Source organism: Chelonoidis abingdonii, chromosome 1, assembly GCF_003597395.2.
Source record: "Chelonoidis abingdonii isolate Lonesome George chromosome 1, CheloAbing_2.0, whole genome shotgun sequence".
Classification (NCBI taxonomy): Eukaryota; Metazoa; Chordata; order Testudines; family Testudinidae; genus Chelonoidis; species Chelonoidis abingdonii.
This window is the reverse complement of record NC_133769.1, coordinates 126,112,184-126,128,435: the sequence shown is the minus strand read 5'-3', so window position 1 is coordinate 126,128,435 and position 16,252 is coordinate 126,112,184. Positions and strand designations below refer to the sequence as shown.

Below are 16,252 nucleotides of genomic sequence, written 5' to 3'. Positions count from 1 at the left end.
CTTTCTGATGATCCTTTCGATTATAAAATGGAACCTCCATAAATAAAAATAAAGAGGTGCAAGGAACTTCTCAGGAGAAACCAAAAACCCTAACACTTAAGGAATTTATAAATTGTACGTGCTAATTTACAAAACCTAGTGCATGTTACTACTGCTGCTGAATTAATTAATGCTTGTTTATTCGCCTGACACTGTGGACCATTTTCATTCCTAGTGTGTATCAGAAATGTCCATGATAAACAAGAGAAGTCTCCTTTGTTCTAACCCCTCGATTCATTAGAAACTGGGGGTGACACTTTAACGTTTCTAAACTGCTTATAGTTACTAGGGTACAATGAAACATGAACAATTCTCCTAAGGGCAATGGTGACAGCGAAAGAAGAATAACTCTTCTGCAGAACATACGCACTCTGAGAACTAAACAGCAAACAGCTCTACATGTTGAATCTTTACCTTCTTGTAATCTATTATACAATCAGTTTTATAGGGCTTGTGCATGTTAGTAACAAAACAGAAGCTGACCATGTGGATGTGACAGGTGGGACCCCAGAGTGTGGAGAAAACACACTCAAAGTATTGTACTTGTTGAGAATATAACTGCTCAAGAAGCAGCCTCCTATATATGGTACATGGATATGCATGTGAACTCTCTGTGTGTGTGCGCGCGTGTGTATGTATGTTCTTATGCCTGTCTTTTGGTAAATATAAATACACTACATGGACAGTATCTGTTGTGTGTGCGTGTGTGTGTAACTATAGCCAAACACACATATACAATGTAAACAAATGGTAATGATTAACAGAGATATTTGTTTGTATTACTAATTCCAACTGCAGAGGAAAAATGGTAAAAAAAATCATATGTTGCGAGGTTTCTTTTATATTACTTATCTTTATTCCTTGAAATCTGCATAGCCAAAAGAATAACAGTTTATTGATTATTTAAATAGAATTTTTAAAAAAAGCAGATCTCTGAGCTCTAAAAAATGAAATGTATGCCTTGAGACAGATTAGGGAAAAATTAGTTTTACTACTATGAAAAAAGTTAGGTTCAAAATGAAGAAGAAAAAGTCATGTAATGGGAGGTAAAAGGGAAAAAAAAGTCCATCAATAAAAAAATGAAAAGACTATATCTGTTTAATAGACTTACATGTATTCTATTCATCACAAAGTTCAAAGAACAATATAATAGCTTCCTGACAAATTTCTGCCTTGGTGAAGTATATGGAATACTTTTAACCACTGACTGCGTGTGCAAGAGAAATCTGTTTATTACTATATTAGCTCAGGGTTCATCACTATAAACAGTAATAGTTTCCCAGGTACTCTAGCTAACTTAATATAGTACATATGAGCAAAAGCAATCTTTACTCTTCTATCACAAGAAGAAGAAACTAAAGAAAAATTTCAAGTATTTTAAATAGAGCTGACAAATGAATTGTATTAAATAAAATCTTTTAAGTAGTTCAACAATTCTAGTGCCGTTTTCTGGTAAGAAAGTGTTTTAGTCACAAAAAGAGACAGAAAGTGTTAAAATAGTTCTTGCTTTTTTGAATTTCCTACTTAATTCATATTCTTCTATTTTTATTTTTCTTCTTTATTTTAATCCCAGCATTCTTTCCTGTCCTTTCACTGCATGCATGTTTTTCTGCCTACTTAAAATGTTTTCATCTTCCTTTCTTTCTGTGCCTTTTACTATCATATTCAGTAGTTTGAGCGATGAACATCTTGACTTAGCATATTTTTAACCAGCTGGTCTAGCACCTAGCCTGCATTGCATAGTCAGATACAACCAAATGTTTATACAGAAGGTAGCTTTCACGGAAAAAAAAAAAGCCTAAGTAACATGCATCCTAGCATTCTTTTGTTTACTAAATGAAAAGTTTGAATTCTTTGTTAAAGGAAAACAACAGCCTATTTATAATATTTAAAAATTAAGCTGGAGAGGAAGGATATTGGATCTTCAATGAAAGTGTGTACGAATGTATGAGAGGAGGCTTCAAAACACAGTTTAGAAGAGGCAGATTTAAGGGAAATAAGTATTAAGCTCTGGAGGTTACAAGCCACTGCCAGGGATAGCAAAAAACTTAATTCCAAATGTACAAGGCTCCTACTTTAGCAAGAGGGGGGAGGGAAATAAATAGGTCACAAATCAAAATTCTGCTTTTGACACTCAGTGAAAGAGATGCTGGCTAAAACTTAGATTCAAGTTTCCTTTTTTTTTGTTTAAAGATACTTAAGAGCTGATCAATTGACAAAATGTTGTGATGTTAACTTGACTAAAAATAATAACTTCTGTTAGATCAACAAAAGGTCATGTGCTTTAAAGAGCGCCTTCCAAAGTTTTAGGGAAGAATTAGATTGGAAGTTAAATCTATGGTTTCACCCATAACCAGACACCTTCTCTATCACCCCAGAAATCACTTCTTGAAGAGAGAGAGAGAGAGATCCTAAAAATTAGGGCATTTTGCATCAAATATTGCCTGCCATATTTTAGTACCGTGGCTCAGAGAAGGAGTGTGGGAGAGAGCAAGAGAGAGATAGATCATGACAACGTTCATTAATATCCCCATTAGGGATCTAACCACCACCAGAAAAGCATCACTGGTGAAGCAATTTTAAAGGACTTTGCACATCCCTTCAATCTGGTTCAGGCAACAACAACCACCACCACCAAATGATCAGCAAACTGACATGTAATCTGAATTGCAAAGGTAAAGCTTCTCCACCGAGCATTCTTTTGGGGAGCATCTCACCACTGACACAGATACTGCTGCAAAAAGGGAGTTATACTTTCTCTTTCTCTCTCTCTCTCTCTCTCTCTCACACACACACACACACACACACCACTCACCTTTCAAACTCCTGAGGTAAATCAGGGTCAGTTAGCATGCTGGAAAAGCACAATTTCCCTTTGTCACAGCAGCCACCTATGATCGCCTCCAACTGAACCTGTCAAGTGAGTCCAAACCTTCTAAACCAATTGATTTTCTCTCTCTCTCTCGTTCTCTCTCTCTCCCACCCCCCTCTCTGAACTAGGACTCCTTGACCAGTCTCTTAAAGGGGTAGCACGCTTAGCAGTAGACACTGTTTATAAAACTCCCCCCACAGCGGAGCAGCATGCTGCGGCTGCAAAGCACTAGACAACCTCAGGGTGCCTGTCCTTTCCTTTTAATTCTGTCCTCCAGTCACCACAAAATGGGAGACGTCAACTCATTTAACGTCCATAAAAAGAAAAGAAGAAAACCCAAAACCTGTAAACCAGGAGTGAATCCCTGTGCTGAGGCAGATCAGTGAGGAAAGAAGATAAAACAAGAGCAGCCTGATTAAACTGAAGCTGTTATCAACTCCTTCGGAGTTGAAATACAGAAGAAAAGATTAGGCACATAAAAATGTAACCAAAGGCATTTGTACTCAAAGAATTTCCATTCCTCTCTCGTCCCCTCCCCCCCCCCTTTTAAAGTCTCTCTCTCCCTCTCCCTCTTTGGGGAAAAAAAAACAACAAAAAACAATCAGGCATTGTTCTGAGGGAAGAAAAGCAACTTTGACAGATTGAAATATAGCAGAGGCCCCTTCAAGGAAACCTGTAAACAACTTGTCACTCACTCTGTCGGTCTCACTGTTAGCTCTTGCTTGCCACAAAGTGCTGCGAACCGTCCTGGCAACAAAACCAAAGTTTCCTCAGCTCCAAACTCCATCAAACAGCTCTGGTGTGTGAAGTGGGAAAGGTATCCACATGCCAAAACAACATACACACACAGAGCACAAAAACAACAATAAACTTTCAGTCTGTCCTCTGGGTTTTTTGTTTTTTTTTAAAACCTTCTCTCTGAGCAAGTCAAAGGAATCCCTTAGCTGTGGATCTCTTTAATTTCCTCTGCCCAGACAGCCACAGATAACAAGGTGGACAAACTATGGTTTTAGAAAATCTAAGCTGGCTGGCAGAGCACAGCCTTCATAGCAGTTCCAATTATCTAGATAAAAATCTGGCAGACGAGGAAGGTAATCAGGTAATGGACCTTTGACATGAAATGACAGAGGCGCGCGCGCACACACACTTACACACACACACATGCAGAGACAGTGACTGGCCAGTGCACTGCAGCATCTGGTCAAATAGTAACGCACACGCATACATTCACACACATAGAAGACGGTGTGAATGCTCCACATCATACACACACGGAGACAGAGAGAGGGAGAGAAAGAGAGACCAGCTATCCACTCCTACTGGGAGGGTTCATTCTGCACAAAAGGCTACATTACAGAGCCCGCCCCAATAAGGAAGTGGGGGGGAGGGAATGGGGGAAGCCTTCTATTGTCGAGAGGGCAGGTCAGTTGATTAGATTTTGTGTGGAGAATTCCACGAGGAAATTCCCTTCAAAGCCGACGTGATTAACTGGGGGCTATTCTGGAAATGGAGCAGACAATGGCTCAACAGTCTGCACGGCCAATGTCCAGGCTGGCACTGAACTCACTTTAAAAAATAAATAAATAAAAAAGCCAGAGTCTCTGTTCTTTTACACACACAGCATGGTTGCACTCAAACCTCTATTCCTTTCCTTCCAGCTTCCCCTCCCAGTTAGGATTGGCTGGGAGTTTTGTTGTTGTTGTTGTTTTTTTAATTTTGCAGCTGTACAACTTTAAGGGCCTTTCAAAGCCACAAGGTTTTAACCCCTCAGCAGTTTGATTAGGTCCATTCCCTTCCTCACTTCCCACTACCCCCCACAACAGGCAGACAGACAATAAGTCAATAAGTTTACTTCTTTATGTCCTTTTAAAATAATGTGGTCTTTTAAACTTTCTGTGTATATTGTAAAACTGTACACACGCATGCACACACACATACACACACACACAGAGGGTATACACTATGGTGTAGTATCAAGGCTTTATCAGCCTGAGTCTGAGATGCGGCTTTAGTCAGGAGTAGTAACAAACCCTTGTGAGTTACACGTATCTTCCCAAATGAGCATTATGTCACTTGTGGGAGCAAAACACTGCAGCTAAATTTGCAAAGGCACCTTCAGTATAGTACAGAAAAGAGTTTTAACCAAGACTGTCTCAAATCTGCATCATACATACTGCAGCATTCAGAGCAGTCACATAGAATTTGTCATCTTCTGGCATAAGGTAGATCTAATGGCTCCTCACTATGGGGCAGGGTAAACTGGTTTCCTTGAGTAGCCCCTGGCAGATAATATTTTCCATACAGGTTCATTCACAATAAACTGACAAATCTAGTTAATATGTACAAGATTTTTGGTTTGTTTTTTAGTAGCTAACCCTTCTAGGATAACTATGAAACAGACTTTAATAGAGGGGCAGCAGCAGATGGGGAAAAATAACCCCAAACACTTTGCATTTCATCTGAGGATCTCAAGCCATTTTAATTGTCTCACATTACTCCATTGTAGTAAATAAATATAATTATGCTTCCTTCTGATACCCTTAGTTCTGTTGAACAGTAATATACTCCACAGGGAGACCCACCAAAATCAGCAGGACTCTGTGTAGAGTAAGGTGCTACTCAGTATGAATAAAGGATGAGAATTTGGCTTTAAATGAGGAAGCAGAAGTACAGAGAGGTTAAGTAAGTAGGCCAAGCTCACACAACTAGTCACTGGCTGCATTAGGATGAGAACTCAGGATCCTGACTCCCAGTCCCCTGCTTTAATCAAGCAATAATAGTGCCTCAGCTGATGGGGAAACAGCTTCATACCAACTGTTTTGTTTTAGAAATTCATGTTTCCCATCTTGCACATCTGCAAATTTCCATAGTGTTTCACCTACAATAGCACTAGAGTCAACTGCTTTGTTAAAATGGTTAAAAGATAGTTCAGCCCCTGTGATGCTGGCAGAGCAGGTGCCAGCTCATGGCAAGGCCCCTAGAACTCACTGAACACTGATAAATGCACAGCTGGAAACCATTCTGACTCACCTGTGTGTTAGCATTGTTAAAATAGATGTTAAATTGATAAGAACGTGTTTAGACTTGATGAAATACTCCTAGGAAGCTGCATGTATTGATCACACATATAACATTTGTTGTCCAAGGTATGAAGTCATACTGAGTGTTTGCATTGTAAACTTCTGTAATTATATAACTCACCAAAAAACAGGAAAGAGGCATTAATTAGCATAAAGTGCTGGTCCTGCACACAAGAAAGCACACTGAAACCAAATGAACCATCAAAGGATAAAGACCTTGTTGATCGCCCCCTGCCACATACACATGAAGAGAAGACAGGCGCCAACACTTGCTCCATCAATTTGAACTCTAGCGGAAGGGAATAAAAATGGCTGACCAGAAGAAACTGTATCACCGTGCTGCTTGGAATTTGGAGAGGGCAATAATTCTAAGCGTAAGCAAGGGATCCCGAAGCTGCTTAGCTTAGGTTAGCCTTAAAGGACACAGAAACCTTGCATATTGCAGTAGCTTTTATGGCCTTTTGAAACTTAAGACTAACTCATTGGTGTCTGTATGTTTACTTGCTTTAATTTTGTAAATAACTCTCATTTCTTTTTCTTAGTTAGTAAATCTTTAGTCAATTATAGGTTCAGCTACAAGTGTTGTCTTTGGTGAGAGATGTGTGGTAAAATTGACCAGGGTAAGTGACTGGCCTTTTGGGACTGGGAATAACCTGAATAATGTTGTGATTTTTTATATAAGGGACAAACTTGTCTAGGTGGCAAGATAGACCAGAATACCCCAGGGAACTATCTGTGACTCCACGTTAAGGCTGTTGTAGTGCTTGAGAAGTTCACACTTGATACTGGGTTAGTGAAATCTAGGTACAGTATAGAACACACAACCAGTTTGGAGTTTGTGCCATGCTTCTTAACAGTCTGTCCCGAGGCTGACATTCACGGTCATGAACCACTCTAGACTGCTTGACAGCCCCTACAAGTACTTGTCAAATGTGGGTGGCTCCTCTTTAATTGGTCCTTTTCGTGCTCCTTGGCCTTACTTTGCTGCTTCCCGAGCTCTGCTCTCCCATTTCTCAATGCTCTTCTGCTCCTTCCTTCTCACTGAGCATGGAGCAGGACCTTGGACAGACCAGGAAAAGCGAAAGAGCCAGAAGAAGAGGTAGGCAGCAAGAAGCTGCTCCGTGGGAAAGCCTGAGAGACAACTGACCAGGGCACAGACTGGCAAGTAGGGAGAAAGAAGAGTTGGAGACCATTTACTTGAATGCCTCTGCCTTACCTGGTCCTCACTCCCTAGCTCCCTTTTATTCCTAGTTACGATAAGTTTCCCTGATAAGTGCAATCTCTTTTCCTAGCCTCATTGAGATCTTGATTCCTGCCTCTTCAGTTTCTCCAGATCCACTGAGAAACCTCTCCTGGTTCACCGAGAGGAAGAGAAGCATGGTCTAGAAAGAAGCAGAAATGTTACCATTGCTATCTTTATGTCCCTCCACCTGTCAAGCCAGGTTTGTCTTAATTATGTGCCCAACTGGAATCAAAAGGAGGAAAGAAAAAATTCTGAATAATTAATTTAAGAAATCTCTGAAAAATTAACTGAATACTCTTTTCCACAAATCATACTGTCACAGTTTTAAGCCCTCATATCTCAATAGCTGCCACACCACAAAACAAGTGTTGTATATCCCATCAGAAACCAGAGGAGCTGGGAAATTCCCTGCTCTTCTCCAACAATAGAACATTCTCATTCCTAGCTATGCTGTTTCACATTATATTGGACCTTATATCTGTCAACTGGTACAGACCTGAACATTGCCCATCTAATATCTCAGACCAGCATACTTATGGAGGAAAGAAACAAACATTTGTAGGCCAACTGCTTTGTTTGTTTCTTCATTTTGTTTTGTTTTTAAACTGGGTGGCCATTGAAAGGAACCCAGAGGTTTGAAATGTAACAAGTAGTCTCACCAAAAATGGATCTATAGACAGAGTGTAATAGAGGCAGTCAAAGGTGAATGATAAATTTAAATTTGTATGGTTCTGAAATTTATCACTAGGATATCACCAGACATAGTGGAAGGATAGATGGACAACATAGATTTAGACAGACTAAAATATGGATAATTCTGGAAGATTTCAAGGACAAAATATATAAAACAATGACACAGAACTGAAAAATAATGCAGTGTTCATTAGGAAGTAATTCACAAGTAGAACTGCAACAAGAGCAGGATTTTCAAAAACAGGCAACAGTGGTCTAACTCTGCTTTCACTGAAGTCAATTGCAATGTTCCTATTGATATCAATGGGAGCAAAGTTAAGCCAACCACACTTGAAACCCTTAGGTACTTATATGGCCCCCATCAAGACAGGACATGGTCACCTTATAAACTAATGAAATTATCCTCAACACATCCCTGAGAGGCAGAAAAATGTAATTTATAACCATCTTACAGATGGGGAACTATAGCACAGAGTGATTAAGGGTCAAATCCTCAACTGCTGTAAACTGGCATAGCTATTGTCAAGAGAGCTTCACCAGTTTACACAAACTGAGAATCTGACTTAAGTGACTTTCCAAAAAAAATCACACAGGCGATCACCCAAGACCCAAACCAGTGCCTTAACCACAAAATTATCCTTCCTCTTCCAGGGGCTTTTGCCTCATTCACTATCCCACACACACAAACAACATAAGGGTAATAGGAGATAATATGGATAAATGACTGAGGAAAAAAGGAAGATATATAAAATATAAACATCCATATAAGAAAATCATATATTATACAGGTTATAAGTACCACAACACTTGTAAACTGGGGGAATGTGAGCTACATGTGTTCCATATATTTGTACACAAGCGTATTGAAGAAAAGAAAATCCTTGACTTGAACAAAAATGTTCCTAAAATTATCAAATGATAACACTTCAGATTTGTGTCTTTGGCAGATACTACAATGCAGTAAGTGAAGCAAAGTGCTGGAAAAAAGTGAGCTTTCCAGTTTTTGGTTTTTTCCACTGAAAGTTGTAATAGAAATCTACAAGTCCAAGGAAATGTAAGATGTTCCATAAAATGATCTACTGGAAAATTCTCAAAGCAAATATAAGAAACTCAACAGATTATAAACAGGTTTTCTTTGCTAGGATTAAACCCTATGGATCTACAGTTTTAAATCTGGATCTTTCACATTTCTATCCAGATTTTTTTTTTTTTTTTTTTTTTTGCGGGGGGAGCAGGGGATGAGAATGAGGTGAGGTTGACACAATTTTCTACTTGGAATATTTTGCAACCAGTGAATGCTTAATTTGTAAGATGAGAATATTAAGCTACAATATAGATGGGATCATCTATTTAGGAATAGATTTTTCCCTCCGAAGTGCATGCCTAACTGCCATTTCCATAAATGGGAATTAAGTACCTATGTAAAGGTAGAAGTTAACTCTTAGTAATATAATGGATTTATTCTGTTTGAAAATACATAAATGCTGAATCAGGCTTGTGTAGTGTTGGAGAAACCAAGTGCTGAATGGAATACAGCAAAACGTGAATGGGTGGGAGGAGTATTGAAATTATTTTCATGTTTACAGTTTTTCAAATTTAATGCAAATTCTCTAAGAAAAAGAAAACCATCTCAGTTGCATTGGTAACAAATGAAGCCATCATTTGTGAGCCATTTACCCAGCATTTCAGCAGGGTTGTCTATCACCCATGCAAAACTGTAGAAGAAAGAAAGGGTACTACACTTACGGAGAAAGAACAAACCAGTGAGTTTTCACTAAATCTGAATCTTCATCCAAAACTGAAATATAAACTTTATTGAGGGTCTCAAAACATTTTGTTGAACTTTCTAGTAATTATTTTTCATTTAGCCCAGCTCTGCACACTCAGTTTCTGTCCAGGCTCAGAGGGAAAACATCAATTAGAAAGTGTCTAGCTCAACTGGAACCAAGAAATAATGGAAATTTCATAGAATCATAGGACTGGAAGGGACCTTGAGAGGTCATCTAGTCCAGTCCCCTGCATCAAAGCAGGACTAAGTTTTATCTGTACCATTTCTGACAGGTGTTTGTCTAACCTGTTCTTAAAACCTTCCCACAATGGAGATTCCACTACCTCCCTAGGCAATTTATTCCAACGCTTAACTACCCTGACAGGAAGTTTTTCCTAATGTCCAACCTAAACCGACCTTGCTGCAATTTAAGCCCATTGCTTCTTGTCCTATCCTCAGAGGTTAATGAGAACAATTTTTCTCCCTCCTCCCTGTAACAGCAACAGTTTATGCACTTGTAAACTGTTATCATGTCCCCGCCCTGTCTTTTCTTCACCAGACTAAACAAACCCAATTTTTTTAATCTTCCTTCATAGGTCATGTTTTCTAGACCTTTAATTTTTGTTGCTCTTCTTTGGACTTTCTTCAATTTGTTCACATTTTTTCCTAAAGTGTAGTACCCAGAACTGAACACAATACTCCAGCTGAGGTCTAATCAGCATGGAGTAGAGCGGAAGAATTACTTCTCGTGTCTTGCTTACAACACTCCCGCTAATACATTCCAAAATTATGTTTGCTTTTTTTGTAATAGCATTACACTGTTGACTCATATTGATCTTGTGATCCACTATGACTCCCAGATCCCTTTTTGCAGTACTCTCTCCTAGGCAGTCATTTCCCATTTTGTATGTGTGTAGTTGATTATTCCTTTCTAAGTAGAGTACTTTACATTTGTCCTTATTGAATTTCATCTTATTTACTTCAGACCATTTCTCCAGTTTGTGCAGATCATTTTGAATTTTAATCCTATCCTTCAAAGCACTTGCAATCCCTCCTACCTTGGTATCATCCACAAACGGTATAAGTGTACTCTCAATACCATTATTTAAATAGGACCCCACTTGGTATGTCCTTCCAGCTTGACCGAGAACTCCAGAGAGATGTTAGCAGTCAATGGTTTTCCAGCCAGTTATGTGCCCACCTTACAGTAGCTCCACGTAGATTGTATTTCCCTAGTTTGTTTATGAGAAGGTCATGCAAGATAGTATCAAAGCCTTATCAAAATCAAGATATACCACATCTACCACTTCCCCACATCCACAAGGCTTATTACACTGTCAAAGACAGCTATTAGGTTGGTTTGATATGATTTGTTCTGAACAAATCCATGCTGTTATTTATCACCTTATCATTTTCTACGTTTGCAAACTGATTGCTTAATTATTTGCTCTGTTATTTTACCAGGTACTGAAATTTAGCTGACCCGTCTATAATTCCCCAGGTTGTCCTTATTCATGGGCACTATATTTTTATAGATGGGCACTATATTTGCTCCTTTTCCAGTCCTTTGGAAACTCTTCTGTCTTCCATGACTTTTCAAAGATAATTGCTAATGGCTCAGATATTTCTTGAGTCAGCTTCTTGAGTATTCTATGATGTATTTCATCAGGCACTGGCAACTTGAAGACATCTAACTTTTCTAAATAATTTTTAACTTGTTCTTTCCTGTTTTGGCTCCAAATTGTCTCCAATACATTCCAAGAACTTGTTGGATAATCTGCACCCTGCTGTGTTATTTTCCCAACAGATGTCTGGTTACTTGAAGTCCCACATCGCCACCAAGTCCTGTGCTTTGCATGATTTTGTTAGTTGTTTCAAAAAAGCCGCCTCATCTACCTCTTCTTCCTGGTTAGGTGGTCTGTAGTAGACCCCTATCATGACATGACTCTTGTTTTTTACCTGTTTTTTCATGACGGAACCTGCTCTCAAGAAACCTCCAGCCCAATCTAAACTTTTCAATACTTATCCAAACCAAACCTCAGATCCTTTTGTGGTTCGTCCATCACTAGTCCATTCTGCCCTTGTAAAAGCAAGCACGGGAGCTTAGCTGTGAATGATCCAGGTATTATCCTCTAGAGGACATATAGACATGGGAATAAATGTTCCCAGAGGTGCCTCAGAAAAGGAGGGTAAAAGCAAATAAAACAGAAAAAGAGGGTAGAGAGAGTGGAGAAAAATACAAGGACCTTGTCCAAACAAGTGAGTTTCTCCAGCAATTCCATTTGACTGAGTAATTTGCCCCTTAAAAGTAACTAGCATAAATTAAACTTGCCAAAGCCATTTGAAAATATACAACATACCTCAGCCACCAGCTCCTTACAGGGATCTAATCACCTTGAAATTACACTTCTCCCTGCATTTGTTTTTCTAAATTAACTACTGTTAAAAGTAATCCCATATATTATAAATGCTGGAAATGTGGGAAAGTGATATTTTAGTTTCTTTACCTTGTATAATGAGATCACTGTGTACAATCTGTTTCAGTGGTTCGTCTACATAGTCAGTTAGCAGGGTTGTCTGTGTTAGTTTTTCAGACAGAAAAAGTTTCAGAGAAAAACATTTAAAAAATAAAGAAGTTATTCTAAAACCAACAGGTGAACTCCTGGATATGTGTAGTATCTGAAACTACTTAAAAACCGACTAAATTGCAAGCTGAAGCGGAAACCAGTTGGATTTCAACATTTTGTGTTTGTTTGTTTTCTTGTTTTCTGAGTGAAGTTTGTTCTTGTGAGAGGTACCACATTGGCAGAAGACTAAAAGGGTTATTATACATCTATCCAGATTTAAGGGTTAAACTTATCTTTATCTAAAGGTTAACTTATCCAAGCTTCCCTAAACTATTCCAAAGAGCCTCAATCTTGATGTGAAACGATTGCTTCTTGAGGGACAAAGCTGTTTAGCCACCATCCCCATTCAATACTTGGCCTCTCAGATGAGAATGCCAACAGGGGTGCTACTTAGTGCCAATTCCTATCACTTTTATACGATATAAGCACCTATCTTTAATGTACTCAACACTGGCCATTAACTCATTTCATATAGGCAACCGAACTCCCATCTGAAGAAAATGACTTTTGATTCATCTTGGGTCTGGGCTGTATTTCGACTGGTGATTGGAGAGGGAAGGCTTTGTATCTAGTCACCAAACCCATACAGACTCCAACAATGTAAGTTTTACATATCTATAAAAGTAAAAAATACTTTTAGGGCCTGATCCAAAGCCCCTCCAGATTAACAGGAGTCTTTCCACTGCCATTAACAGGCTTTGCATCAGGCCTTTTATGAACATTTCTCATTAGAATCTTCTAGGCTTCACCACCACATTCATGTCACTTCTCTGTTAAACTTCACCATGTCCTACTGCAGCTATTAGCTAAATAGGGGGCTTGGCAGTGCTAAGTGGTAAATCCCACCATGTTCTGATATTTACATCTCCAATCTGATTGTCTTTTCCACTATATTTTCCTATTTCTAACACCTGCAGCAAGCCCCCAAGGATCACAAGCTAAGAAGCCATAAGGGTTAACTCAATCTGTTGACCCTCTGAGGTAGACTGAGGTCCATATTACTTACAGTGCAGGTGTGTTTTGGACAAGACCATAAAACGTAAATTCTGTCTGCTTTGTGCAGCTATTGAAGATTCATAATGGCAAAGTTCATTCTTGTGTCTTTGATCAAAATTCCCAATCCCCATGACGGGCAATTGGCAGCTGCGCAATTTCCACCCAAGTAATGATTGCATTTAAGTGCTGATGTGACTGTTTATTATTGTAGTACAGTAGTGCCAGAGACTTCTGCAACTAATCACAACTGGAGCCCTATTGTGTCAGGCACCATACAAACCTTATTGCCCTGCACCTTGTATAGTCATTTACATTACTGAAAAGTCAGTAAAAAGAGGATGCAAAACACTTCCAAATTAGAATAGTAGCATTTACTCTCACTTTGCACTGGTGTAAATAACTACAAAAGGTTCAAGGCAATGGAGAATTGCACCTAGAGCAGTAAAAGATTGCTTAGGCCCAAAGAGTGTATAATCTAGATGGACAAGACTGACAAAGAAGAAAGTAAGCATTACTATCCCTATTTTACACTTGGAAACTAAGACACAAAACAATCAAGTGACTTGCCCAAAGTCATACAGAAAGTCTGTGGCACAGGTGGGAATTGAAAGCAGAACTCCCAGGTGCAGTGCCTTCACTGCAAAACCATCTTTCCTATGTGTTATATTTTGTAAAAATGATCCACTGATTTTCATCGTATCGACTGTGTGTAAATATAAGAACTTACTAACTTGCCAGTCACTGAATAAATTATTGTTTCAACAAAATAAAGATTTTGAAGATTATGCTTCTGTAATTTGTCTAGATTAGCATCCCAGTTCATCTATTGGTACCCTTAGTAATATAGACATGTGTAAAGGAACAAACTGTTTAGTGAATGTATTTCCCCCCCCCCACACACACACACCACAAACAATTAAATGTCCACTAAACTACATCCACTGCTTTGTGTTCTTCATAAAAGCATTGTGTAGACATTTTTTATATAGTTCACTGGGAAGAACAAAATGTCAATTAAGCAATAATTCTAAAGTAAATTAAAGACATATTAAATGGGGTCACTAAACAGTTTGCTATTTTATGCCTTGCTGCAGTAAAAACAGCAATCAGTGGGTAGGTAAAATAATGTTTCAGTTACAAAAGCATGGTCCTATGAGTACAGAAATAATTTTTGAATGCTGCTCTGGTGAAGTCCTGTAGATAATTTTACTGGAGTGTGTGAAGTGATTAGGGGCCAGATCCTGGTTCTGTTGAAGTGAACAGCAACAATACTTCCATTGGTAATGATGGGATTGAGATTTGGTACTGTGTGGTCTCAGCCATGGCCAAATATGGGAGGGAAGAAGGGATATATTTGATGGAAATCTAAGGCTTGTTTTGAAGAGGGACCTTTAGCAATTCTTCTTACAGACCCAAACCAGAAAATTCAGCATCTAGAATAAATGTAGGATTGGTCACTTGTGTTTATTGCTTGTTCCATGCAAGTTCATCGCTTGATCTTAGCCTCTCATTTCAGGAGACAGCTAGAGGTTGGGAACATTGCTGAGGTAGGGTGCTGAGGGTCCTTGAGGGAGTAGCACTATACCTTGTGCAAAGTGGATGTAAAATGCTACCATTTTATGTAAGGTGCAGAGAAATGGAGACTTAGCATACCTGAGGCTACTCTGCAGCATCCCCTCTGGCCAATACAGAAGCAGGGCTAACTACCTCCAGTGACAGTTTAATCCTGTCACCTAGTATTTTAGAAGGATCATGGTCCCACTGTAAAGCTTTAAGGGTGGGCTTCAAGCAAGTAAAAATATAGGTGAATCGAAAAGGATATATCAAAGCCTGGCTGACAAAAATCATTGCCCGGATTGAGAAGTACGCTCACAGACCATTGAGATTAAAGCACATCCTAATTTCTAAAGAATGCCTGTCAAAGAGAATTACCACCTCCATTTGCTTACCTCTGACTGGACCCCAGCCAAAGCTATAGGACTATTCTCTTGTACATTCTCATATAGGTCCGTACTTCATGCAAACTTTGTCACTCACTTCTCTTAAGAAACAGCACTTCCCATTTCTGATGTTTAAAACAATAGTTTGATTTGTCTCTTTTTGTTGATGTGTTTTCCTTGTGTTGTTATTTCAGGATTATGTAAAAGTAATTAGTGACATGGTGCCAAGGGCTGAATCCTCATTAGCAACCTGAGGATTTTGATTTGCTGAAAATACAGTCCATAATTTACTAAGAACATTTTAATGACTCTAATAAATAAGAACAAAAGACATTATACGTCCTATGCAGGTTAACAATGCAAACACAACCAAGGTCAATCCTATCCAGAGGCTGACCATGGACTAGGGACATGCAGGGACCTGACCAGACTGGGCTAAATGGAGGAACAAGCCATGGGCAGGCAATGAATGAATGAGAATGCTGCACTGCTCTCAGTGTCTGTAAAGATGCTCTGAGATGATAAAAAAGAAGAGCATGTTAACCGTTACAGGCAGTATACAGGACCATGTACAAGCCAAGGGAGAGGGGGAAGCACATATCAAAACTCTGTCTTTCATATCTGTTCAAGGAACACAAGCAAAGTCTTAAGCGCATTTGAGCATCTGGTCCTGTTTGGCCAGTCCATCTCCCATGTGTTTGAACATAGCTACTGACCTTTCCTGAGAATAATGTGGCTCAAAGTCCAGGCAGGGATTTCACATGTGAGAATATCACAGAGGAAACTTATCCAATGAATTCTGAGGTAGTCAATGATGATGATGCCACAGCACAACTGGCTACTGAGCCCTGTGCCTTTATACTCACACACAACTATTTCAAATTTGATGACAATATATATCTCCAGATCAGTGGCACTGCTATGGGCACCCGCATGGCCCCACAATACGCCAATATTTTTATGGCTGACCTGGAACAACGCTTCCTCAGCTCTC

General features: G+C 39.1%; 1 protein-coding gene across 7 annotated transcripts in view; it reads right to left on the bottom strand.

Moving 5' to 3' along the window:
• The window catches only part of SOX5 (SRY-box transcription factor 5), an 881,700-nt gene that overhangs the window by 398,238 nt on the left and 467,210 nt on the right, over nt 1-16,252 (bottom strand). For 5 of the 7 annotated variants that reach the window (XM_075069799.1, XM_075069812.1, XM_075069803.1 and 2 more), the window contains exon 1: nt 3,607-4,158. The exons of 1 other annotated variant lie outside the window; for it this stretch is intronic. In XM_075069799.1, coding sequence (XP_074925900.1) covers nt 3,607-3,698 — 92 coding nt within the window. In that variant the 5' untranslated portion in view covers nt 3,699-4,158. Of the gene's footprint in view, nt 1-2,854; nt 2,957-3,606; nt 4,159-16,252 lie in introns of those variants that run through there. One more of the 7 variants, XM_075069806.1, reaches the window with a different exon arrangement.